A 27,596-nucleotide genomic window follows, 5' to 3' on the forward strand; every position below is an offset into this window, starting at 1 on the left:
GAGGAGCCAGCAGACTGTAAAATCTCACCTGTCACAACCTCTGGGAGGGTGGAGGCAAGAATCGGGAAATAAACAGCGAAACCCAGCTGGGAGGAGCAGCAGCAGAAGAGGAGAACCCAGGAGTCCTGGGCAAGCTTGTTATTTCTTCTCACCTGAGCTTTTGCCAGACATCAGGAGTTCAGATTGCTTCTTACCTGGACCATACGGCTGATCTGCTTCCACCTTTTTTTCTAGAAGGCCTCTTGCCCCACTGGGAAATAGGGCCCAGGTGGTTTGGTTGCCAACTCTCTTTCTCCCCCACCTTTTACCCCTTAGAAGCCACAGTGCTGCAGGTGAGTGTAGGCATCCTGGCTTCCAACTTCTCCTCACTCTAAGCTGCTGCACCCCCCACTAGGGCTTTCCTGCCCCCCACCGCCCCAAGTCTCACCCTAGAAACCCATGGCAACAACCACGGCTTCCTCCACGTACCCTGAGGAGGAGGCAGCCCTTTGGAACCCTTTCCCTCTGACCCCACCTGCTATGGGGGATGAGTTCTATCCCTTTGGGGGCGAGCGGCCACAGTCTTTTGTGGCCAATGTGGCTGCTGGGAATGGGGACCCCGAAGATGCGGATTTGGGGGTGCTGCTGCAGAGGAAAGAGCAGGATCTGCTGCTGGCAGCTGAACTGGGGAAGATGCTACTGGAACGCAACGAGGAACTGCAGCGGCGTTATGAGGAACTGAGCAAGGAGCACACAGAGACCAAGGAGGTAAGAAGTGTGGCCAATAATGTGGTGCGGCAGGTGGAGTGTCAAACTTGGGCTAGGGATTCCCTTTTCGGACATAAACCTTCCTTGGGGACCTCGGGCCTATCTCTCGATCTCAGCTTAGCCTACCTTGCAGGGTTGCTGTAAGGATAAAGCATGATAACATCAGTTTATGTCCCCATGACTTCTGTAGAAGAAAGGTGTGGCAATAATAATTTCTATTTTTATCTAGCAGTTGTTGAACTCCCTCCGCTCCTTATCTCAAGAACCCAGAAGTTCTGGCTCTTCTTGTGTGTTTTGCTGTCCCTGTCCCATATTCTTTCCAAAGAAACACTGGAGTACAGAGGCCTAGACCCCCTGCCCCAATAACATACCCTGAAACCCAAACCCAGGAGATCCTGAGTGTTTTGGTTCAGTGTGTAGGCCCATTATACACTGCCTACACACGTAAGAAATTGCACCAATCCCCCTACGTAGATTATGTCTGGTGACGATCCTGCATGCATATAGAAGCTGCTGTTGTGTGAACTACATGCCTTGTCTTACATGGAAGCTCTTTGGCTGCATACAGTGTTCTTCAACTTTGAGGCCCCAGATTTTGGACTACAACTCCCATGATCCATTGACCAGTGGCTAAGCTGGCTGTGGACTATGGGAGCCGTAGTCCAAAAACATCTGGGGACCCAAGGATGAAGAATAGTGTGTTAAAGCACATTACTTCCCCCCCCCAGGAATTCTGGGAATTGTAGTTTGTTAAGGTGCTGGGAATTTTAGTTCTCTGAGGGGTAAACTACAGCTCCTGGGATTCTCTGGGGGAAGCCATGTGCTTTAAATGTATGGTATATATGCAGCTATAACGCAAAAGAACTTGACGCATATCAAGTCAGACCTTTGGTCCATCTAACTCAGTGCTGTGTACCCTGACTACAGCAACTCTCCAGAGTGTCAGTCAGGGGACATTCTCAGTACTGAGCAGAGATGCCAAGGACTGAACAAGGGACCTTCTGCATGCAGAGCGGGTGCTCTGCCACTGACCTAACAGCCTTTCCCCATTGCGACTCTGGCTTTGCTGCCGGGACCCATTGAAGTGTCTGTGTTTTAGGGAGAATCAAGGAGTTCAGGCCCCCCACCTCTTCAGTTTTCTGCCCCGCTGGGAGATTCTGGAATTAAGTTTCAGCCATCTTGGTCTCATCTGTTTCCCCTCTCAAATAATCCCCAAGGCCCTGACCTAGGGTGAAGTTGGCCCTGGCAACCTCTGGGCATGATACCAGTGGCAACTGGTTGAACCAGTTTGGCATGGGGAAGGAGGTGGAGGTGGAGGAGGGCACTGCTGAGGCGAGCTGGAGTGGGTATAATTACTGAGTGAGAGGGAAGGAAGAACAGAGAGTGACCGAATGGAACAGAAAGCGCCCAGTGTGAGTCACCCCCAAAGAACCTCACCCACCAGCTGTAACCTTCTTAAGGCCAAATATTTTCGTGTTGCTTACAGAAACTGGGGTGGAAGATGCCAGTTGCTTTTTTGGGGGGTGGTTGGGGGTGGCTGGGGAAGGGAAGGGTGCGGCCAATGGATGAAATTATGTAATCATGGAAAAGCAAAGCTAAAATTGTCTCAGGCTTGTTCAGTTGTGGTTAACATGACCCTGTCATTAATTAGATTTGGTGTCCAATCTGGAGCGTATTCCAAGGAGTGTCTGAACAGAATGGAATCCATCTGGAGCCTTTCCCTTTCCAGGTGTATGCACCTGTCTTTGCTGTCACCGGGGGCACTGTTGTGGGGAAGTTCACAGAACTTGCTCTATGAAATTTCAGAAGCAGGACTGACTTGTTCCTGTAGGGAGGTTACCCGCAATTTGTGATTGCAATTTGTTTTAAACTGTTTTTAATGTTGTATTTTAATTTGTTGTGACCCGCCCTAGGGTGAAGGGCTGGTAATTAATAGCACAATAATAATAATAATAATAATTCAACCTGGGTGCTCCATGTCACAACAACTTATGAATTGTCTTGCTTTTCTAAAGACTAAAGTCTCTGTAGTCCAGCGTTCAGTTCACAGTTTCAGTCTTCAAGAAATCTCTGGACTCACACAAGCATGATATGAAGGTGTTTTCCCCCGGCAACATCTGGTGTTCAGAGGTATATCGCCTCTAAACATTGAAGTTCCATTTAGCCATCTTGGCTAATAGTCTTTTGCATCAAGGTTAGGGCCTGAGGTTTGTGAGGACAGAGGAGTGTGGATTCCAGGGAAGGCGGGAGCCTAAGCAGCCCTCTTTTTAGACATTACTGTGTCATCTATACATGCATATGACTCTAAACATGCATGTGTCTTATGGGTAGCCTACAGCAGTAGTGTAGTGGCAAATTCAGAAGTGCAGGGTCCCTTCCTTATAGTCACAGCCACACCCCCATAGTCAAGAAATCAGAAGAAGGCTAGGACTGGGGAGGGCAGCTATGAGAGAACTAGAAAAGGTCCTCAAATGCAAAGATGTATCACTGAACACTAAAGTCAGGATCATTCAGACCATGGTATTCCCAATCTCTATGTATGGATGTGAAAGTTGGACAGTGAAAAAAGCGAATAAGAGAAAAATCAACTCATTTGAAATGTGGTGTTGGAGGAAAGCTTTGCGCATACCATGGACTGCAAAAAAGACAAATAATTGGGTGTTAGAACAAATTAAACCAGAGTTGTCACTAGAAGCTAAAATGATGAAACTGAGGTTATCATAGTGGACACATAATGAGAAGACATGATTCACTAGAAAAGACAATAATGCTGGGAAAAACAGAAGGGAGTAGAAAAGGAAGGCCAAACAAGAGATGGATTGATTCCATAAAGGAAGCCACAGACCTGAACTTACAAGATCTGAACAGGGTGGTTCATGACAGATGCTCTTGGAGGTCACTGATTCATAGGGTCGCCATAAGTCATGGTTGACTTGAAGGCACATAACAACAGCAAACACCCCCTTCGAAGACTAAGCAACATTCTAAGATTAAAAAATAATCTGACCAGGTTTGAATATTGCTTTCTGCTCCTCTGTAACTGTTACCATTGGACTGTCCTTTCTTACTGTTAAAGATATTGCTTGAAGGACTGAATTCACTGTCTATACATTTGTCTAATTGCTGCTAAAGTTCTCTCAGTGGCTGACTTACCTCCTTTCCCTCTGATTGGCTCCAATCAGCAGGAAAAGACAAGGAAACAAGTTTAGAATACTCTTCTCAGTGGCTAACACACTCCCCTTTCATGGTGATTGGCTCATAGGATGCTGGAGACATATGGACCCTGCTGGGATCTGGCTCCCCAAAAGCAAGGGGTCTAAGCCCCCCCTCCAGGCCCTGGACAACTACACTCATTGCCTTCAGATACTTGAGGAAAATGTAATTAAGGTGTTGGATCATTAGGTTATCATACTTTGGACACATCATGAGAAGACATGATTCACTAGAAAAGATAATAATGCTGGGGAAAACAAAAGGGAGTAGAAAAAGAGGAAGGCCAAACAGGAGATGGCTTGATCCATAAAGGAAGCCACAGACCTGAACTTACAAGATCTGGACAGGGTGGTTCACGACAGATGCTACTGGAGGTCGCTGATTCATAGCGTCGCCATAAGTCGAAATCAACTTGAAAGCACAAAACACACACACATCATTAGGTAAATTATATGTAAAAGTGATATTTTATTTCATAATAGACACACATAGCAGGTGGCATACAATCTTATTTGCATGTGGATGTTACAAAAACAAAAAAGTTAGAACAGAAGAGTTAACACTAGAAACAGGAGTTTCAAAAGGTTCTTGAGATCATTGGAGGGGGCCTAGAAGGCTGTATAATCCACCCCGCCCCGGTTATACAGAGCTAGATCATTCCAGCAGAGGACTGTATCCAGCTGGTGGCCTCTTTCTTCTGACGGACAATGTTTTGGGCTATTATTACTACTACTACTACTACTTCAGTTTAGCTGCTGCAACATACAATACAGCACAAAGCTGCTGTTGTTATATAATTTAAAATATATTTATGCTAGCTTTCAGGGCACAGGAACACAAGAAGCTGCTTTAGACTGAGTCAGACCATTGGTCCATCTAGCTCAGTACTGTATGCACTGATTGGTGGGGGACAATTCCCAGCCCTACCCGGAGATGCCAGGGATTAATGCATGCCAAGTAGGTGCTCTACTGCTGAGCTCTGGCTCTTCCCAAAGGCCCTCTCATCAGCTTGCAAGATAAAATAGAATACAGCAAAACACACTTCATAATTAAAACCAGCACGAAACAATGCAACAACAACCAGCCCTAACCTATTAAAGTCCAGTAACAACATATGACAATGACTGTAACTATAAAGCCAACAACCACACCTTAAAAGAAGGCCAAGAAAAACAGACATGTCTTCAAGAGCTTTCCAAGGGGCCTGTCAGACCCCAGATGGTAAGATGTTCAAGAGATGTGGGGCCACTGCAAAGAAGGCCCTCTCCCCAGTGCCCACTAATCTAACTGCTCTCGCAGGCGGAATGCCTGGTGGCTGATACAGGTGAAGGCAGTCCTTCAAAGAATTCCGGCACAAACCATTCAAGGTTTTAAATATTAAACCAGCACTTTAAATTAGGCTTGGAAACACACCAGTAACTAGTGCAGCTGATGCAACATAGTGACTGTCTTGCTCCCATGGGTGGCCGCATTCTGCACCAGCTGAAGTTTCTGAACAACCTTTAAAGGCAGGCCAATGTAGAGCTCATTTAATAGTTCAGCCTTGATGTCACAAGTTGCACAGATAACTGAGCCTTTTCAGACAGGGCCATGGCTGATGTACCAATCTAAGCTGGTGAAGAGCACTCCTGGACATTGCCACCACCTGAGCTTCCCCTGTTAGTGATGAGTCCAGGAGATTTCCCAGACTGGGTACTTGGTTCTCCAGAAGCAATGCAACCCCTTCTAAGACCAGTTCTAAACCTCTAATTCGGGGTGGGTGGGTTGATTACCTTATCCTTAGTACAGTAGGGCCCCACTCATATGGCAGGTTACGTTCCAAACCCCTCCTAAAAGCGAAACCCTCAGAAAAGCAGAACTCTGTCAATAAAATGGTGCCCGATGCCCGAAAAACGCCATAAAAGCAAAACAAGCACTGTATGAGTAGGGCCTTACTCTAATTGAAAACTGCAGTATTAGCAGAACGTCGAAAAGCGGACCGCCAAAAAGCAGGGCCCTATTGTACCTCTGTCTTGTCTAGATTAAGTCTCAGCTTCTTTGCCTGCATCCACTGCCAAAACTGCCTCCAGGTAGCAGTTCAAGAGTACTACAGCTTTCTTGAGATCAGCAGATGCAAAAGAGAAGTCGAGCTGGGTTTCATCTGGATACTAACGGCACTTCAGTCAAAGCACCAGATGGCCTCTCCTAGCAGTTTCGTCTAGATGTCAAAAATCATGGGGGACAAGATAGAACCCCATGGCACCCCCCAGATATTGGCTATATTAGCTGATAACTTCTTTAAAAGTAGAAAATGCTAAATTTCTGAAGCACCATATATGTGACATGATAGCAGGCAAGCAAGCAAGCAAAAAACAAATAAACATCAGCACAAGATGATGCTAAAATCCAAACACATCAAGCCTCTTTATGAGTTACCACAATGCATTTTTTTAAAAAGGTAAACCAGTGTTCACAGTTCTTCAGTATACTTGTGAGAAATTTCCCCTCACCCTGTACGGGCACATCCACACTAGTACATTTAAAGTGCTATTTAATATAATATAATATAATTATAATATAATATAATATCCCACCCTTCCTTCTAGGAGGAGACCAGACTGACACAGTTATAGCTTCCCTCAAAGAATCCTGGGAACTGTAGTTTGTGAAGGTATTGAGGGTTATTAGAACATCCCTATTCATCTCACAGAGCCACAATTCCCAGAGTTCCCTGGAAAGAGGGATTGATTGTTAAACCACTCTGGGAATTTTAAATTGTTATGTTACTTTAGTCTTACTGTACAGTTTGGGGTTGTATCTAACTAAGTTCTAATTAGAGTAGGCCCACTGAAGTTAATGGACTTAAGTTAGTCATTTCCAGTAAATTTACTGAGTCTACTCTGGGGTATAATGAGCACTGCCGATATCATAATCATGTAATACAAATCTATGGTGAGACCGCATTTGGAATACTGCGTACAGGTCTGGTAGACTCACCTCAAAAAGGATATTGTAGAGTTGGAAAAGGTTTTAAAAAAGGGCATCCAAGATGGTCAAAGGGGTGGAGAGACTCCCCCACGAGGAAAGGTTGCAGATTTTGGGCCTTTTTAGTTTAGAGACAAGGCGAGTCAGAGGGGACGTGATAGAAGTGTATAAAAATTATGCATGGCATGGAGAAAGTGGATAGAGAAAAGCTGGTCTTCTCTCATAACACAAGAATATGTGGACATCCAATTAAGCTGAATGCTGGAAGATTCACACAGGTAAAAGAGAACACTTGTTCACACAACGTGTAGTTAAGCTACGGAAGAGGAGGCAGTGATGGCCACCAACTTGGAGGGCTTTCAAAGAGGATTAGACAAATTCACAGAGGACAAAGGCATCAAAGGCTACTAGCCATGATGGCTGTGTTCTGCCTCCACAGTCCAAGGCAGTATGCTTAATGCTAGTTGCTGAAAACTGCAGATGAGAGTTAGCGCTCTTGTGCTCAGGTCCTGCTTGCGGGCTTCCCATGGGCACCTTGTTGGCCACTGTGAGAATAGGATGCTGGACTAGATGGGCCACTGGCCTGATCCAGCATGTTCTTCTTGGATGCAACACTTTTGCCTCTCAGGTTTATCCTTTGTTATGAAGGTTGCTGTTTTTATTGTTATGTATGGATACTTTTATTCCTGCTCATTGTATGCTTCCCTGGAGTCCTCGGAGAAAGAGCCCTTTAGAAATATTTCCAGATAATAATAAATACTATACAACAGCTTCTGTCTTGTATCTGGCCTTGACTCTCTCTGGTCTCTCCCAGAAACTGGAACAAGAGAAACATGAGCTCCGTCTGCACCTTGAATCAGGACGGGCCGAGTTTGAGACCCGCGTGGCAGAGCTGGAGGCCGACTTGGCAGCGGTCCGAGCCCAGTTGGGGCAGCAGCGTCTGGAGCAGCAGGACACAAGCCGGGAGAGTTCGCAGGCCGTCCTGGACCTCTCGGAACAAAACCAGCGCCTGGTGGAGCAACTCAGCCAGGTGAGGTGGGAGGAATGGTGTGAGGATTCCTTAAGTCAGCGAGGGGAAGAGGCAAGAGGGCTGTACTTCCTTTTCCTGTAAGGCCCACTTGTCCCTTCAAGCAGCTGTGTGATGGACAGGAATTCAACAGGTCAGGTTCTCTTGACAACTGAGGGGAAAGGCAGTGGCAGAGCATCTGCTTTGCATGCAAAAGGTCTCAGGTTCAATCCTGGCATCTCCAGGTAGGATGGAAAATGGCCCTTGCCTGAAATCCTGGACAGCCGCTGCTAGTTAATGTGTAGACATATGATTTGTCTCTACAATCAGAGGCAGTATGTTTCCAAATACCAGTTGCTGGAAACCACGGGGTGGGGAGAGTGCTCTTGCGCTCATGTCTTGCTTCCAGGCCTCCCATAGGCATCCGGTTGGCCACTGTGAGAACAGGATGCTGGACGAGATGGGCCACTGGCCTGATCCAGCAGGCTCTTCTTATGTTCCTACAATACTGAGCTGGATAGACTAATGGTCTGACTCAGTAGAAGGCAGCTTCCCTTGTTCGTAACTGCTTCTCCATACCGGGAAGCACTGCACCCATTGAATTCACATAGCGGCTGAGTGCTTTACCTGCCATGCACCTGCGAAAGGCTGAAGAGTCCTGCTTGGGGAACAGGTCAACCGCCGAAATCTATGCCTGCTGTTTGTTTGGATGTGAATACTTGTAGGAAATGAAGCGTTGCTTGTAAGGCCAAAGATATGTGGGGGTCTGGAATATGTTTGAGTGTGAGGTGGTCCTGTGAATGAGCTGAGGGAGAGACAGTGGAGGATGGATCATTCCCTTATGTCCATTGAGGAAAATCATGTGTCGCAGCCTCACAGGAGCTATACACAACCTCAGAATGCAGGCAGGGAGTTGTAGATTGGACACTTCTGCAAAATAATGGCTCCTTTTCTGCAGAAAGCTAGTCTCTTAGGAAGAAGTGATTTACCTTAGCATTCTAGGCTTCTTGATGTGCTAGTGTTCTGTGTGCAGAGAGGGTTTTTGTTTTCTGGATGGAGTGAGGATTCAAACATATGAATTTCAAACATCTTTAAATTACTGAAATTTTATTTGAGGGACACTTTTGTACAAATCTAAGAAAACTTGTAAGCCTTTAGACAAGCAGGCGGTTATTATCACCTCGCCAAGTTCTATATATCTACAATTAATTTATCCCCATATAAAAACCCTAAATCTGACAGCTGACATAATTAGGAATGTTGAGGGCTGGGGGATGGATTTGCTGAGCCCTTAAGAACAGAAGAGGAACCCTGTTGGATCAGACCAAAGGCCCATCTAATCCAGCATCCTGTGATTGTGCAGTGGCCAATGTGATGTCTTCAAATCCTCATCCCAGAGTACTGTGTCTCCTTCAATCTTTTTCTTCTTCTTTTTACTGCTGTTGCCCAAATAGATTGTGTCTTGGGGTGGGGGGCAGAAACATTTGCTTGGAGGGTGGTGGTGGATCAGGCCTGGGAGCTGGGGGTTAGCCACCCCTGGTGTAGACTATATTGACCTAAATGAACTAATGGCCTGGCCCAGTGCAGTGGGGCGGTGCTGGGAAGCTGCCCTCCTCACACTGGCATTGCTTAAGGGGCAGGGTGGCTGTGAGGTTGGGATGGCACAGGTGCACCATCAGCTCTGCCAGTGTGCCCACTGCAGCTCTTACTGTCCAGATAAGGGCAGTTATCCTGGTGTTGGGAGGGCAGCTCTGTGGCACCACCTCTATGTGCTAGCCTGAAATAAGGCAACTTCCTGTTTCCATGCAAATGCTAGCTCACCACTACCACCATAAAAGCAGGAGGGACAAGGGTGTGCCATGCGAGAAGCCCCAGTATAGAACAAGGAAATTCTTTGAATCAAGCCAGCCATGTGGTGAGATCACACTGTCATGGCATCATCACCCAGACTGACGGGTTTCCAGGAATGTAGGAAACAAACCACTAGGTGGAGCTCTTAGTGGGATTAAATAAATGAAAGAAACTTTATAATACAATACATCCAATTAATAATAAATCTAGTTTGGGCTTTTAAAAGTCGCTGGGCCAGTTCCCTAAAGGCCCTTGTGGGCTTTGAACAGATCACACTTGACTCTGATGATTCCTGGAACTGGTAGAACCAGCTGGGGTGATGTCAGATGGGTGTTTGTTATGGGATGGCTGGCTCCTCTTACATGCAGGTTTTTCTGCAGGGTCCACACAAAGTTGTTGACATCAACATGCCAGCCCATATTTCCACCCCACCCCTCAACTAATATACTACCAAGCCAGGTTTTCAAGTTCTTGTATTAATTTATAAAACACTGAGCAACTTAGGTCCAAGGGATCTTAAAGACCACCTGGACCCTTCTATCCCAGCTCCATCATTTCAAGTTGGTGAGGCTCATTTGACACCGACCCACGAAACTGAGCCTTCAGCGCCATCAGCCCAGTCCTGTGGAGTGCTTTTCCAACAGGGATTCAGCAGGAGTCTTCTGCATTAATCTTTAAACGTTTGCTGAAAACTTTTCTACGCCACCAGATTTGTGCAGACAATTAAGAAAAACATATTCTGTAATCGTTAGCTGATGATTGGTAATTTTATGTGGTTTTATTGTGTGTGTTTATATGATTGCTGTAAACCGCTTGGATATTTTTAATGAATTTGTGGTTGTTGTTATGTGCCTTCAAGGAATTTGTGGTATACACATATTTTTTATAAATAAAAAAACCCTGGATTTACCCTTTCCAGGGAAAAAACCTGATAAGTAAATTGAACCTGCTGCTGAATGATTTTTGTACCATTTCAAGACCCCATCTGGAAGTCTGCTTAACGGGATGTGTGCCACTGTGGTGTAGTGATTAGGCTGCTGAGCTACAACATGGAAGAACAGAGTTTGAATCCCCACTTGGCCATTAACCATTCGGAAGAAGGACTGAAGCTCAGTGGCAGAGCACTGGCTTTGCATGTACAAGGTCCCGGATTCAGTCCCTGCTGTTTCCATCTCCAGGCAGTGGCCGGGAAAGACTCCTGCCTGAAATCGGAGAGCCACTGCCAGTAGGCGTAGACTAGGAATGGGGACCCTATGGCCTGCCAGGTGTTGTCGGACTCCAACTCCCATCAGCCCCAGCTTGCATGGCCAGTGGCCAGGGAAGGTGGGAGCTTTAGTCTAACACCTGAAGCCCCAGCCAGTATGGCCAAGGATGAGGGGAGTTGTAGTTCAACAACATCTGGAGGGCCACAGTTTCCCTGCTTCTGGTGTGGACTAGTAGCGGCTGGTAGCTCTATGTCAGTGGGGCAGTGGAATCTGCTCTGGGTTTTAGCACCTTGCTTCAGCACCTTGGACAGCTCCTTGAAGTTCAGACTAAAATCCAGAGTGGATTCCACTGCTCAACTGACATGGAGCCACCAGCCGCTACTGGTGTAGAATACACTGATCTGGATGGACTGTTGAACTGACTTGGTATAGGATGGCTTCCTGTGTTCTTAATTTCCTTCCATGTGGAACAGATTACTAGCAGTGCAATCCTAACTATTACACAGAAGTAAATCCTACTTAATTCAAAAGGTCTTATTTCCACAGATGTGGGGTTAGGATTGCAGCCTTCGTTGTTCTAGAAACTGGCTTGCAGCCAGCATCGTGTCCCGTATGTTGTAGTTCTTATTTATTTTATTTTTTTTAAAAAAATTATGCCACCTTTTTGCCATTGTTGGCATCCAAGGCAGCTAACAAAATATCAAAAAACATCATTCTAATAAAATGTATTTCTGTAACTTCAAGAATTTATTTTCCTTTAAAATTTAAGCTGCTAGTCCTCAGTGTGCTGAGGGAAGGGGAAAAAGAAATACGGTGCACAGGTCAGAGAGGTGTGGGGCCTTGGTGCAAAGTACAAAGTTCAAATTTGAGGACTGATAGTCCACCACCTGATGATAAGCAGGCGAGTCAGGGAAAAGTGTGGATTGTCCCCAAGCCCTTCTGCAAATGGTGCATGTCTTTCAACTTGTTTGTGTGCTGAGTCTGGTTATTCAGTGCTGACAGAAAGGCACTCTGCATATGCTCAGTGGCATCCTCTTTTCTCATGTCACAGTGTATACATACCACTTGGTCTGAATATTCAATGGGGAAGGCAAAGTGCTCCACACATGCTCAGACACTGCTTATACTTCATCACAGTCGGGGGCTGAGACCTAAGCTGCCTGCACAGCATGCATGGCTTCTCCCCAAAGAATCCTGGGAACTGTAGTTTACCCCTGATAGAGCTAAAATTCTGGGGCTTCTCGGTGTGCACGCAGCCCTAGCTGAAAACAGGTTTAAGGGCCGACCCCTGGCTAAGGCCAAAGCCTAACGCTTCTTCCCCACCACACAGGTCACCCAGCTGGAGCAGCGGCTACAGGATGAACTGGCCTTGTTGCGGGGGGAGCATCGGACCTTGTCCCTGAGTAGTGCTGAACATGCCGCCCGGACACAAAGCCTGCAAGCTGAGGTAAAGGAGGCCATCCCTCCTCCGCCTCTCCTCAAACACCCTCACTCACAAGCTGCCCTCCAGCCCAGCCCGGCCCTACCCTTAGTACAGTAAGATGGCCGCCTCATGATGCAAACCATGTTGAGGGCCATTCAACGGTGACAAAAGCCTAACGACCCGATTTCTTTTTGTTATTATTTTTACTGGTGACGGGCTATCGTTTTAGATTTTCCACCTTAGGCCAGTAAACGCCTGGCTTGCCCAGCCCAGCAGAATAGAGTATGGGCCCTCTAGGAGGGGTGACCTCCGAACTGCCACTAGTTGGCTGGGCTGGGAATGAGGATGTGGGGCCGAGATCGGCCAGGATGGCGACCGTTTTTTGGTGTTTCATGCACTTTCCTCACCCCTTCCCTAGAATCTTCTGTTACAAGAGCGGAAGCAAGATCTGGAGAAGCAGACCCGCCAGCTTCGGGAGGAGAACGAATCGATCCAGGCCTTGGTGGACATGCTGCACAGTAACCTCCTCCTCCTCCGCAAAGAGACCCACGAGAAGGAGCTACGGGTAACTCTTAAGCGGAAGAGATCAAGTGGGAAGATGGAAAATGCAGGGCAGGGATGGGGAATCTCAGGCCCAAGGGCCAAGTGTGGCCCTCCAGGCCTCTCTGTCTGGCTCGGAACTCTTCCCAGACCTCACCCCTCACTGGCCTTGCTTTGCACCCCAAACATTTTTTGGCCTTTACCCACTCTGATGACTCTTGCTTATCCGGGTGGAGGGCAGAGAAGGATGCGCGAGCGTGTGTAGGAACTAGCCTAGTGTACAAAGGTGAAATTAGCATGTTTTTGTCTCTGCCCACTGCCGTGTAGGCCCCACCCTCCCCCTGACATTTCCCTAAAAGGGAATGCAGCTTTCTGGCTGAAAAGGTGTCCCCACCCCTGAAAGGGTTAATTGAAAATGAAGACAAGAGATGTGTGGGCTTGTCTATAGAAAGAAAGGGGAAGAAGGTTTCCTCGAATGAGGAAGAGGGCTTAATTGTGGTGGGTGCACTGTTCACCACAAGTTGTTTCTCATCCCAAGATGCAACAGGTTGAAGGGGAAGCGGAGGAGCTCCGGGCTGCCAACCGTCGCCTCCAGCACCAGGTCAAGGAGATGAAGGAAGAGATCCGCCTGCATGATTTAGACACCTCCGTCACCTCCATCCAATCCGAGATCGAAAGTAGCTTAGAGGATGCTCCTGGAGCACCTGGGCACGCTCCTAAGGTAGGGGAGAAGGAGGCAGCGGCGGCTTTAAGTTCACCTGTTTGTGTCATAGATAAAGTTTCCAATGCCAAAAGAAGATTGCAGGCTATGTGCTAATTTGGGAAATTCAGATTACTAAATATATCTCATTCACCCTCAGGCCTTCCCACCCGTGCAAATTCAAAAACATACCTGTTTTCAAATCCTGAAACTTTATATCTTTTTACCACACTTGGATTTTTTTTTAATACTGTAATCCAAAATAAAGCTGAAAAAAAAAATGTGGCGGTGTGCACAGGGTGGGGGTGGGGGTGGGGGGAACTCACATTTAAGCAGAAACTATTCTCCTATGCCCTCAACTGCCTAGCTAAGGATGCTGTTAGATTTATAGAGGAAAATGGCTGTGTTTTCATGTCATGGTAAGACTCGTTGAGATTTCTGAGTAGCCATGTATAGGATTGCACTGCACAATATGATTTTTTAAAAAACAGGATGCCTCTTGAATACCAATTGCTGGGGATTTGCAGGTGGGGAGTGCTGTTGTGCTCAGGTTCTGTTTGCAAGCTTCCCATGGGCATCTGGCTATGGTGAGAATGGGATGCTGGAGTATGGTGGGCCTTTGGCCTGACCTAATGGGGCTCTTATTTTGTTCTTAACAAATCTCCCACTTTGCTGTCCCCTACTAGCAAGTGAACCTTGGCTTACCACTGGGCCCAGCCTTGGTTGAAGATTGTGTGTATTTTTGGATTAAAACAAACCACAACCCCCATAATTACAAAATAGTAAGCCAAGGATTGTGGCTTATTGCTCCCACTCACTACTGGAGAGGAGAAAAGTGGGAGCAATCTGCACATTCACAGTATACTTTTAACTATGGCTTACCATGCCTAGGGATGTAAGAAGGCATCGATTTGTATTCTGACCTGTGTTTGTTGCATGCAGCACTGTTTCTGTTCCACTGCAGTTTGGCTTCCAACAAAAATGACATTATTCATCTCACTGCCTGCTATGGCAGAATTTTATGTAATTAATTACATTCTTCTTCTTCTACAACACCATTCATTTCAATGCAAAGGAAATCCAGTGTAAATGGGGGTGGGGGTGCAGAATGTCCTCAATTGTGCACTGCTTGCAGACTGAAAACAACAGCAGCAAATACTGATCATATTCACTGGATTGATTTCTATTCTGGACATGGGACAAACATCAGCAGTTTCCACTCCCATTTCTGTCAGAATTCTCTGATATCTCTAACCACGATGCGTGAACACAGCCTTGTTTTACATTTTAACTCATTGCTGGAAAAAGGTTAAACAACCACAAACATGTAAAATCATTATGTTGATGAATCAGTTCCCCAAATTTTAGTTCCTTAAAACTGATCAACAACTTTACCCTGAACGCCATCCTGTATCTATATCTGTGTAATCTTGGACCAGTGATTTAAGATTGCAAAACGATGCATGTTTACCTGGGAGTAAGTCCTGCTTAACTTAGCCAGACTTAACTTCTCTGAGTGGGCATGTATAGCATTGCACTCCATAATATATATTTTATTCATATTTTGAAAACATTTCTAGATCCTGAATATGTGCATATTTTGTTTTGCAACAATCCAGTGTTGCAGTTAAGCTCAGCCCAAGAAATGTTTACTCAGAAATTGTATTCAGTGGGGTATACTTCTAGGTATGCTTGTCTAGGTTTGTAACCTTAAGTAACTGGTTCAAGGTCACACAGATGACGTTTGTGCCATGTAACACATTCCCGTCAAAATCTGTCCTTGGCTTTTAAAGAGGTACTACCTTGTACAGATAGCTGCTGTGTCTCACCCCAGAGTCAGCTGCATCTTAGTGGCATTGATATCTCATTTGTTGTGTGTGTGTGTTTGGATCTGTTTGTCTGCTTTAGCCAATGGCCAATGGCATCTGCAAGGCCTGCCCTACCCCTACGGCTTCAAACAACCTCTCAAGGAGACTGAAAGAGGAGGAAGCTGAATACGCCCAACGGGTTTCAGCCTTGAGTCACCAGGAGCAAGATTTACTGAGGCTGAAAGAAACGGAGATCATGAAACTCCAGGATCAGGTAGTGGATGCTGTGCTTCCTTCCCAGAGGGCGCCATATTGTGGAGTGGCAGGATTTTCCTTTTAAAAAGGGTTTTGTACTTCTTACCCCATTTCCAGATAACCCTACAGTACGTGGAACTCTGCAATTTAAAGACTGAACTAGAGAACCAGAGGCGTCTGTATCAAGAGAGCGACCGGGATGAAGCCTTGAAACTAGCCATAACAGATCGGGACGAGGCGATAATAAAGTGAGCTGACTTCATATTCATTCCATCCATCTGTCTATCTATTTAGATATATTCATTTTATTCTCTTTGCTGCTTTTTTCAGCCTCAGTTCCAACCACCATGTTCCCTCACAGAGCATCTTCTTATTCATGATGGCTTCATCCCTTGATGAAATCCATAAGCACAAACCCCTCACTCACTCCAATTTTAGTCAAATTGTGTGTGCCCCCCTCACTTCATATGGTTCCATTCTAAAAATGAGGAGGTGATCACAAAAAGTAAGGGAGCTGGGCCCCTCTGTAATTCATAGGGAAGTAGGAACAGCACTCATCCGTCTAATTTGGTATTGTCTACTCTGACTGGCAGCAGCTCTCCATGGTTTCAGACAGGAACGTTCCCCCAGCTCAACCTGGAGATGACTGGGATTGAACCTGGGATCTTCTGCATGCAAAGCAGTTGCTGTACCACTGAGCTACAGTCCTTCGACCAGCACCCCACATTGTTTTGTCAGTGTAATTCAGGTACACTGAATTCCAGACTGTTACTGTTTTCAGTGGGATTCTGTTGCATACTGGCAAACTCAGGCTGTGCAATGAAACTGGATTTGATACTCTTGCGCAACAAACTGGCTTCTCCATAAAACTGGACATTTTGCTGTAAGGAAAGTGATGGGGAAAATGCATTGGAAAAGGTGGGGTAACAAGTGCTGGGCACAAGGTCATCTAACCTTTTATTGAGAATGAATGTTCATTAAAACAGGCGACACATCTGACCTCCCTGCAAACTTTGTGCAAACAAATCAGGATGACTGCTCAATCCACAGGTCATTTGGAAGCAGCCTTGGTCTGAGTAAACCTGCAGCCTGCATTAAATATCCTCAGAATACCTCCTGTTGTTTGAGAGGCTGTAATGTTTCCTTCCACAGGTGAATTAATAACTTAAAAGGCAGGGAGTTAACTAAAATTATCTTAATAGGTTGACAGCTGTAGGCAGCGTTTTAAAGAAAACATTCTAGCTCCAGGGTATCCTTTCTGTGTTGTTTTCAGAGGAAACTGCCCCCCTCCCATGTCTGACATTGAGCCTCTGTGTGTTAAGAGTAGATTCTGGCACATGTCCTAGAACATTCATTCCATTCATGCAGGGTCTCTCCTTTGCTCAGATACATTGAGAGTGCCCCACAGATCACTTCCTGTGTTCCCTTTCAGCTGCCCGGTTTCAGGGGTGACTGGAAAAGGTGAGCAAACAGACTTTCAGGAAAATTTATCTGGCAGCCATTGATAATTAGATTAGATTTCCTGCACTTTCTCTCAATAGGAGCCCAGGGCGGCAAACAAAAGAACTAAAAACACACATCATAAAAACAGACTTTAAAATATATTAAAACAAAACAACCATTAAAACGATATTAAAAGAAAACATCTTTAAAAACATTTTTAAAAAAGATAATGCACTTCTGAAGAACCCCGTAGATCACCCCATCTGCACAGAGTATATGGGGGGGGGGGAAGGAACACCTTTAATCCATAAGTGTGACATCTTCAAGTCAAAATGAGAACTGCATGTAATTCTATTTTTTTATTGGCTTGACAGTGGGCTTCTCCAGATGACCAGTTTATTGAGTATTCATCCTGGTCTGCTTCCACAAAATTTACACGGCAGTTAGATTACATCTGGTATTTATTGAGCATTCACTCTGATTTGTTTGTGGGGTTGTTATACTTTAATAAAACAGAAGGGAGTAGAAAAAGAGGAAGGCCAAACAAGAGATGGATTGATTCCATAAAGGAAGCCACAGACCTGAACTTACAAGATCTGAACAGGGTGGTTCATGACAGATGCTCTTGGAGGTCACTGATTCATAGGGTCGCCATAAGTTGTAATCAACTTGAAGGCACATAACAACAACTATACTTTAATTGCACAATCTGAAATTTATGGTATGTGCATGAATCCCTCCCACAAAATAGTGAGTGCCTGGAGGCACTTTAATGTATTAGGCTGTAATCCTTCCTAACCTTGCTTACCTGGGAGTAAGTCCCATTGAATTCAGTGGGACTTACTACTGGGTAGACGTGGTTAGAGTAGCAGCCTTACTTATCTTTTGTTTCTCTCTGTTCTTTTTTTTTTTTAACTAGGAAAGGGGAGATGGAATTGGAACTGGCAAAAGTCTCCCTGGAACGGGATTCCATGAGCCAGCAGTTATTACGTGTCATACGCCAGAAGATGGCACTTTCCCAGGAGCTGGAAGCTTGGCAAGTGAGTAAGGAAAAAACAACAGAAAATCATTTCCTGAGGTTTAACCTAGAACCTTTAAAATTCATTTGCCCTTCCAGTTTATATACTGGAAACAGGATGGAGCAATCCACGGTCCAGGGAACTTCATAGTAGCAAATTCCAAATTTTTGTAAATCCCAAATAGCCAGTCAGATGCAGCTTTTTGGCTCCTGTCATGCTTAATAAATTCCAGATCTGCACAGTGACACAAATGGAATGAGCGTGAGAATTTTTGATTCTCCCCCTGCATTCATAATTTGTTCCAAGTTCGCTTTATGGCTTCATTCCAGTTATAAACAAGAATCTAAAAGAAAGGGGGGGAAAGACCATGACAGGATAAGAAGAGAAGGAGTGGCAGCTGAGGGAAGAAGAAAAAGAACAGGGTAGCAAGCCCAAAAATGTATTTATTTCTTTATGTTTTTTCCATCCCATTTTCCAGACAATTATTGTCTCCCAAAGTGGCTCACATCAATTAAATGAAGCGGGCAGATGGGCAGGTTCTGTCACCATCAGGCCTACAACCTTGGTCACCTTACCTCAAAAAGGATGTTGTAGAGCTAGAAAAGGTTCAGAAAAAGGCAGCCAAAATGATCAAAGGGGGCTGATGCAACTCCCCTATGAGGGAAGACTACAACATTTGGGGCTTTTTAGTTTAGAGAAAAAGAGAAGGGAGGATGGACACAATAGAAGTGCATAAAATTAAGCACAGGGTAGAGAAAGCAGACAGAAATTTGTTTCCTCATAATAATGGAAGTTGAGGCAGTCCAATAACGTGGAATAGTGGGAGATTCAGAACAGACAAAAGGAATTACTTTTACACACAGCGCATAGTGAAACTGTGGAATTCACTCACACAAGAGGCAGTGATGGCCACCAACCTGGATGGCTTTAAAAGAGGATTAGACAAATTCACGGAGGGCAAGGCACTCAGCGGTGGCTAGCCATGATGGTTTTGTTCTCTTTCCACTGTCGGAGGCCCCTGAATGCTTCTTGAGTACCCGTTGCTGGGAATCCCAAGCTGGGGAGAATCGCTTTTGACCTCAGGTTCTGCTTGTGGGCTTCCCACTGGTGGTTGAGATGCTGAATTTGATGCAGCAGGGCTCTTGTTAGCTTGTTAAGACCAGATCCATGAGGAAAGGGGAGTGAATGGAAACGATAGAGGAGGGAGATCAGTTCTTCAAGGGCTGATCAAATTGGTGAGCTCAAAGAGGGCATTTTTATCCAGTTCAGGCCAGGCTGATATTTTTCTTTGCTGCTGTTCCTGCTTGGAAAGCAGTTGGCGGCTCTTGTTCCTTTGGATGATGGATGGGGCCAGAGAGCTCCTTCCTCTTGCTTGCTCCTGCAGTCCCAGAGGGCAACAGGCAGCTGGAGCAGAGTATTCTTTCAGGCAGGGGATGTGGAAGCCAGCTCCCTCTGGCTCCTCCTCCTCTGCCTGATGAATGATGTCAGGTTGGACTCCCCCTTGCCTTGCTATTATTCCTGAGATGCAGGGGCCACAGCCTCCCAGTAGCCCTCGGTCCCCCGGCTGATGGCAGAAGCTGGAATGTGTTCCCCTTCTGTTCTCAGTCCCAGGGCAACTGTTGTTAAGGTGAAATAAAAGGATTAGTAACATTAGGGCTTTCGAAAGAGTGGCCAAAAACATGTTTTAAAGGGCAAATTGCTAAAAGAAAGGAGGGAAAGGATGCTAGGTTTTCTTGCAAAAAAAGAAAAAATAGGGAAGAAATTATGGAAGGATGCAGAAGAAAAAGGAAAACGGAAAAGAATCAGTTTATAAAATGAGAAAGTGAACGTTGAGTTGCAATGTGACCCCCTTCAGATGTTGCCACCCTGTTTGTAGTACGTGAAGTTGAAAGTGACCATTTTGATGATTTGGCAGATGGGGGCCCAAACGGCTGAAGTGTGGAGGTGAACTTACCAGCTTTGGTGACCATGCTCCTGGTTGCTGATAGACTTCTTCCTGCCCTCACTCTGGACCTTTGTGGATAAAAAATGAATAAATGGTACCTATCGGCAACCAAGAGCAGAATTGCCAATCAATTCATCTCCTTATCAGCATTGTGCATCACACTCCTGATTGCAGGTAAGCACCATTATTATTATTTTATACCCACAAGGGTCCAGAGTGAGGACCGGAAGAAACATTGCCCTCACTCTGGTTTAGCTTTATTGACCATTGTAGCCAAATCAAAGTGAGGGCAATGTTTCCTGCCCTCATTCTGGATCCTTGTGGGTAAAAATAATGATAATTGTGCCTACCAGTAGCCAGGACTCCTGGGAGCACAATCACTGCTGCCACCCATACCACAGAACAGGCACCAGTGAAAAAGGTAAGTTTGTGGGGAATGGTTTTTGTGAGACCATTTAACCCCTCATCTGAACCGTAACGTTCAAGTGAAAGAAATTCTGTGTAGGGCTTTTGGCTCTGACACAATAATAAGAGGAAATTTCCCAGAATCCCTGGGTTCTGTTTCATGCCAGTGCTTACAATCACTTTTCTTTCTGCCACACAGGATGATATTCAGTACATCATTCACCAGCAACTCCTCCAGAAGCAGCAGGAAGAGACCCATCCCATCACCTCATCACCTAAAACTCCAACGCAAGGCAAGAACCCTCCTTTCTACCACCGTGGCACCAGCACCTCCAACAGCTCAGGCTTCTTCTCACTCTTCCGGAAAATCTGAGGAGCTGGGTGGTGTGGAGAAGCTTCTGAACTGTCTTAAGCAAGGAAAGGCGGTGGAGGGAATATATATCACCAGTACCAGAACTGGGTGACGGGAGATGTCAGTGAGGCCAAGGCTTGCGGTGGCCAGGACCTGAAATGGTGTCTGGACCTTTTAGCATCTTGTCAGCTAACTCTAGACCAAAGGAGCTTGTCCTCCTATTCCATATTTTAGTCACACTTGGTCCCTGTTCACATGCTATACACATAAAGGGTGCACACATGCTGCAGGAAAAACAGGGCCGCACTGTTGGCCCTTGCTCCCAATGTTTGAGCATTGAGATGGACACCTGGGAGCAGGGGTGTAGTGGCCTCGGGTCTCGGGGGGGTGTCTTAGACCCTTTACTTTTTTGGGAGCAGGGTCCCAGCAGGGTCCCTATGTCTCCAGCATCCTATGAGTCAATCAGCAGTGTGTTAGCCACTGAGAAGAATCTTCTAACATGCTTCGTTATCCTTCCTGCTGATTGGAGCCCATCAGAGTGAAAGGAAGTGAGTCAGGCACTGAGAAGACTCTTTTCAGTAGGTAACACTCTCCCCTTTCATGCTTATTGGCTCCTAGGGATGTCTGTTGTGGGAGAAGGCATTAACAAGGATCTGATTTTCAACCCCACAGCACTGTGACTATCATGAAGGGATCCTGCACTTCTGAATTTGCCACTATGTTACTGTCTGGGAGTGTAAAGGATCCACTCTACATGTGACATGTGGGGGTTCCTTTACTGATGTCTATGTTCAATGCACAGGTGTTGTGGGCGGAGCCAGCCCAGAACATAATGTCAGAGGCGGGGCCAGGAGTTCAGTTTACAGACATCCACACTCAGTGTGTTGATGTCACCACAAGGATTAGCTTGGGAGCATGATGCCAGGGGTAGGGTCAGGGGGTGTCTTTTTTCTGGAGATGTGCCATGTGCAAGAGATGGAGAGACTGGAATGTCCATTGTAGCTTGTATTAGGAAAGAAGGAATGGAAATTAATAAGGGAAATGGGAACGGGGATGGAATTTAATAAGGGGTGAAGGATGGAAATTAATAAGGAGTATGGGGCCCTAGAGGTGGACGTTAGTAAGAAAGAAGGGGTGGAAATTAATTAAGGTAATAAATAATGGCAAGAGGTTTTGAGTTCTCCTACACCCTACTTTCACGCTTTGGCCATGCCTACTTTGACAAATGGCCCCTGGAGGGTTAGCCTTTGGTCAATGCGGCTCTCAGTCTGAAAGAGGTTGCAGACATCCATGCTCAATACAGGGACAGCAGGTGCTGGGCTAGCCTGAGGTTGTGACATCGGGCAGGGCCAGCATTGGAGCTCTGCTCCTGTTGCCAACGTGTGAATAAGGTTCCATAGCATTTCTCACTCAGTGAGAATGACATGCTGAACTGGCCACTTGAGCTCTAATGATAGATTCAGCCATGGCACCAGTGTGACTTATATGTGGGACAAAGGTAATTCTTACTTCTGATATTCTGCTTGGAACAATGTCCTCAGATCAGCTAGCCCTGTTGGTCAATCCCAAGTACCTAGTGCGTCCTATGGAATGATCACGGGACACTTGGTAGGATATTCTCATCTGAAACTGGGGCAATCATATCCAAGTGGTGGTAGAGTTAACGTAGTCCACCACAGCCAAGTGGATGGCATCAGTGGGATTAGCCTTTCCCGACCTTTGGGTTCCCAGATGTTGCTGGACTACAATTCCCATTATCCCTGACCATTGGCCATGCTGGCTGGGGCTGATGCGAGTTGTAGTCCAACAGCATCTGGGGACAGCATCTAGATGACTGTTGTGGGTCAACTAACATCAAATGATTAGATGAAATTTCCTTTCTTGATTAACCAATGAGATCATTCAACATATAAATAAACTAGTTTATTTTGGCCTTTTTTTTTAAACACCTCTAGCTTTCCAACACCGGCTGGCCAGTCTGTGTTCCAACAGATGTTCTAAGCTTGCCCAGTCTGCTGGCCAATCAGAGGCATGATTCAGCTAAGTGGATTTTTTCCTGCAGACACAAACCTGCAACGTCAACGTCATCCAAATTTCACAGTGCTTTTAAAAATTTTTACTGAATGAAGCTAAACCCTAGGTACTGATCTCTTACTCCTCTGTAAGCTAAAGTCTGTGGGAGTGGAGTAGGCAAGAAAAACAACATTTCTCCCTGTAGTGGAGGGGAAGAATTTACAGTGATTTCTTAGAAGTCTGGAAAAAGTGCTGACAAACTATTAGGCTTGGGAGAATAGCAGAACTTGATGGTCCATAGGTATGTTCCTAGGCCGCACTTTTCACTGTACTAGCACTTTAATTCCCTGTGTAACCAGGGCTGTGGAGTTGGAGTCGTGTAGTCAGAGTCGGAGTCAGGAGCAATTTTGGGAGGAGTCGGAAGCAATTTTGGGAGGAGTCGGAAGCAATGTACCGACTCCGACTTCCAAGTAAATTTTGATTGACAAGAAGCAATTTTGGGTGGAGTCGGAGTCGGACAGTAGAAAAATAGAGTCGTGTCGGAGTCGGACAGTAGAAAAATAGAGTCGTGTCGGAGTCGGACAGTAGAAAGATAGAGGAGTCGGAGTTGAAGGTTTAGTGTACTGACTCCACAGCCCTGTGTGTAACCCCCATTGGCCTTTTTGGCTGCTTCCCATAAGTGACCATCAAGGAACTTGATGTTACGTACTTGAATTCGGGGGCAGAGACTAAGGTCACATCCACACCATACATTTAAAGCATAATTTAAGCGTGGGACTTCTCCCAAATACTGTAATGCTGGGAGCTGTAGTTTATTAAGAGTGCTGGGGAATGCAGTTCTGTGAGGGGTAAACTACAGTTCCCAGAATTCTTTGGAGGAAACCATGTGCTTTAACCATACGGTGTGGACGTGAACGGAAATGAGAGATTCTGAGTGCATGCCTTCATCTAGGTTCGGGTTTTTCTAAATGGGGGGCAACCTCAGCATGGCGCTTGGGCCTATCACTATGAGGAGGCATTGTCACTTAACCCCTCAAACTTTGCACAGGGGCACAATAACCTCCCTCAGTAGGCAGCAGTATTACTACCCACAGTGCAGTAGGGGACTCACTATGACTAGGTTTTCTTTGCTGTCTGTTTTTTTAAAAAAACATCTGTGCTTGTTAATGGGTGACTTTTAAAATGTGCATCGTTATGCAAACAAGCAATTATTACTTTGACACATGGACACCAGCAAGGGCTTCTGCTGCTCCTTCTCCTTATTGCTGCAAACCCCCCAAATGAAGCAGATGCTGTTTTGCAAGTGTAACTTTTTGGCTGCTTAAGAAACAGGCAGCAATTCACATGTCAAAGCTGATGGGAAGAATCAAGCAAGATATATATTTATCCATGAAGCATAAAATGTATATTGTTGTAGAATATTTTTGTTGTACATTTGTTAAATACAGATTTAATACTATTCTGTTTATTAAATAAGGAAGTATGGTTCTTAAACTTCACATCTCTCTGCCACTGCTGTTGGGAAGAAGGTTCTTTGGGAGGGAAGTTGTGGCCTACTAGCACAGAGCAGGGAATGCTGGGATACCAGATTCTCTGGCGGTCTAAGACTAGAGACAGTTTGGGCATCTCTTACTGGAGGAAAAGCAAGGAGAGAGGCACCCAAAAATACCACAAACAAGGAGAGGGGGAACCCTCGAAGTGCCTTGCCAGTGAAAAGCCAAAGGTGGAAACAAAAATGTTTTTAATGCTGCCCGACACGTTTTGGGTGGAAAGAACCCTTTATCAAGGGCAATCTGTAAAAGTATACCTATGTTAAAATCAATTGTCAACCATACCATGAATAATAATATATACATTAATCTGTTAAAAACGAACAATTCTATAATACACTAAACACTGCCTGAAAAAGTTCTGATCAGTAAGGAAAAAAGGGGACAACTGAGAGGGAACGTAATACAAAATAAAACTTAACTTAAAAACTTCACATATGAATAAAATTCTAACATAACTTTTCTCCCAAAAAATGAACCTGAACCAAGCAAAAAGGACAAATGAATCCCTTTGGGAGGGAAGTTCTGGTCTACTAGCACAGAGCAGGGCACAGGGAATGCTGGGAAACCAGATTCTTGGGCGGTCTAAGACTAGAGACAGTTTGGGCATCTCTTACTGGAACCTGCAGCTACATAGTCACTGTAACTATAGCAGTGCTTAGTTTGCAAAATAAGATATGCCATGTCTCAAACTGATTTGTAAGTCATGCCCTTGGACGTCAGTAGCCTGGAAATTCTAATTCTAGTCCTGTGGGGACTCAGTAGTGAGGGGAAGGAACTCTGCACATGCTCAAAGTTACTTCATTTTAATTTTACCATGTCCCAAAGCTCTGGCACTTGGAAATGGATTTTAAACGAGACAATTTAAAACTAAGTCACAAGAAAGGGAGAAATAGAGGGAGGCCTACTCACAAATAAGGTAGCAGTTTTCACATACTTTGGGAGGGGGTGCAGTGCATACCCCAAGTATGCAATATTAGCAGTTTGAAAAAAAGAAAAGGACAGAGCTTCCTCGTTGCCCTTGGGAGACGTGGAATGCTGTGGTATCAACTGAAGGGGCAAAAAAGAAAAAGAGCAAAAGGGGGAAGGGGGAGGAATTGGTCTGCTGGAACTCCTAACAACTCTGGAGGTGGGGATGAGGGGCGGGGATGCAGAAAATGAGGATTAAGACTTCCTGCCATGGAAGATATTGGGGGGGGGGGAGAAAGGAAACAAGGACACCCTTTCCCCTTTCCATTCTCCAGGTATTTCCTCCTGCGCCTATATCAAGCATTATATATAGAAGAGGGGAGTGAAGTTTTCTGAAAACTTTGCATATCCTGATCAGCACCAGAAAGCTCCTTTTCTAGGCTGGCTGGAGTCCTGAACAGGAACATTCCTGTTTGGAGCTGAGGACACGCTGCAACATTTTGTTATGGGCCCCCACTTGTTCCTTCTGAAAGCAAAACTGGAGAGATTGATGAGAATGCTGCTTCTGTTTTAATAGGTGGGCTGCTGTTTTGTTTTTTTAAAAAATGCATAGCTAGATTTCCTGTTGCCGTCAGATGAAATTTTAAACCAATCTGATTAGACTTTACTTTAACTTTTAATCTGACTTCAACGCCAGGTCATGGATGGTTTCATTTGCGTTCACTTAAACTAACATGAGCAAGTCTTTTATTCTGCCTGGAAGAGATGATATCCCTTGTCCTAGCACAGAGAATCTCTTGGCTTTTCTGCTAGTGCCATTCCTCCCCCCCCCATCCACACCAGCTGTGCCCATCTGGGTGGCATTTTTTACCCACATGTGGGCCTAACGAGAACAATGAGCATTTCTGGTAGCAGTGCGGGAGTGGCTGCAGTTGGCATCTCAACTCTCCAGAGAGGAATGTAGAACAGACAGATGAGACACATGGACAAAATAAACAGAGAATGCCACGGCCAATCCTCCAGCCTCTTCCATCCAAGTCGTAGAACTGCAGTTTGGGATGGACAGAGAAGGAAACCGGGGGCCCTGGATCGTCTGGGAGGGAAGTCGTGTCCAGTGGTCAAGGAGAAGCAACTGGAAGATTAGAGTCCTTTCCCAAGCTCGCCGCTTTCTTAAGGCCATTACTCAGAAAGAGCTGGGTGGGCACCTACTCTCCCGTCGCTTCTCTCCAGAAATTCAGTGGAGAGTTGCATCACAGTGTCTCCATGCCAGGAAAAGCTACACCTGTTGAATTTTTCCCTGTCATGCAGCTGTTTTAATGCACAGGGGTTGTTAAAACACCACCACCCCATATCCAATTCTACATTTTCATTCCTTCCTCCCCTTTCTCCCACTGGACTTCAACCTCCCCCCCTCCCCATGCTACCTTAATTTCCCCTTTTTATCCTCAGCTCAGCACCGTTTCCCATCATTATCATAATTATTTAGTTATACATGTAGGACTGTTTATTATTTGATTTATATCCCGCCCTTCGTCCCAGTAGGAGCCCTTATTGTTATATGTATAGGATGTGTTTACATGCATAGGGCTGACACGGTATTATTTATCAGACAAGCTAGTAGCTTTTTACACAGAAGTTTCCAAGCGACTTACAACATCTACAAAGAATATACAAGATATACAAATAGTAATAGCTTCCCCAGCTTTCTTTGACCCTTAGTGCTAAATGCAGCACAGTTATTTGCATTTTAACTTGGAAAACTAAGCCCCGCTATGTTCATCAAGGCTTTATTTCCAGGAAAAATGTGCATATAAGGCTGCAGCCTCAACAAGTCAATCCTATGCATGCTTACTCAGAAATAAATCTGCATTCAACAGGATTGGCTTCCAAGAGTGCATAGGATTGCAGCCCTTCGTGGACGATTTTCAGTCTGTAATCCTACTGGGACTCTTACCCCGCAGGAACGAATTCTAAGAGGCTTACTTCCGAGTAAACTTGCTTAAGGGTATCAGGCTACACATACAACTATATTCATTTTGAAAAAAGTATATCAATCTTACTTAACTGAATAACAACAATACCCCAGGAGGGTTCGGGAAGAGCTCGATCTGGCTCAGATAACTACTCCTTCCCAAAACACCGCGCTGTCTCTTAAGCCCCGCCCGTTCTTTATTCGCCTCCATTCACCGCTCGGAAGCCCCGCCCACCCCTCCGCCGCTGTAGCGAAACACCGCCCGTTATAAGCCAA

General features: G+C 45.5%; 1 protein-coding gene and 1 long non-coding RNA gene across 3 annotated transcripts; one reads left to right on the forward strand and one right to left on the reverse strand.

Moving 5' to 3' along the window:
- Positions 1-24,370, forward strand: BICDL2 (BICD family like cargo adaptor 2). 2 transcript variants are annotated; one of them, XM_061589883.1, is made up of 10 exons: positions 1-747; positions 7,739-7,954; positions 12,317-12,433; positions 12,828-12,974; positions 13,488-13,670; positions 15,558-15,731; positions 15,830-15,960; positions 18,075-18,195; positions 20,724-20,817; positions 22,832-24,370. In XM_061589883.1, the coding sequence occupies exons 1-10, from the start codon at positions 439-441 to the stop codon at positions 22,909-22,911; spliced, it is 1,572 nt and encodes a 523-aa protein (XP_061445867.1). In that variant the 5' UTR covers positions 1-438; the 3' UTR covers positions 22,912-24,370. The 2 variants fall into 2 exon arrangements, with proteins under 2 accessions (XP_061445867.1, XP_061445866.1); XM_061589882.1 differs by having other exon boundaries at positions 20,724-24,370.
- Positions 17,409-27,569, reverse strand: LOC133366611 (uncharacterized). Its single transcript, XR_009758453.1, has 3 exons — positions 27,414-27,569; positions 20,129-20,187; positions 17,409-19,790 (listed from the first exon to the last, which is right to left on the reverse strand). It is a non-coding gene; the product is annotated as an uncharacterized LOC133366611 (long non-coding RNA).
- Between the last annotated feature and the right edge of the window lie 27 nt (positions 27,570-27,596).

This window comes from Rhineura floridana, chromosome 11 (genome assembly GCF_030035675.1).
Source record: "Rhineura floridana isolate rRhiFlo1 chromosome 11, rRhiFlo1.hap2, whole genome shotgun sequence".
NCBI classification, from domain to species: domain Eukaryota; kingdom Metazoa; phylum Chordata; class Lepidosauria; order Squamata; family Rhineuridae; genus Rhineura; species Rhineura floridana.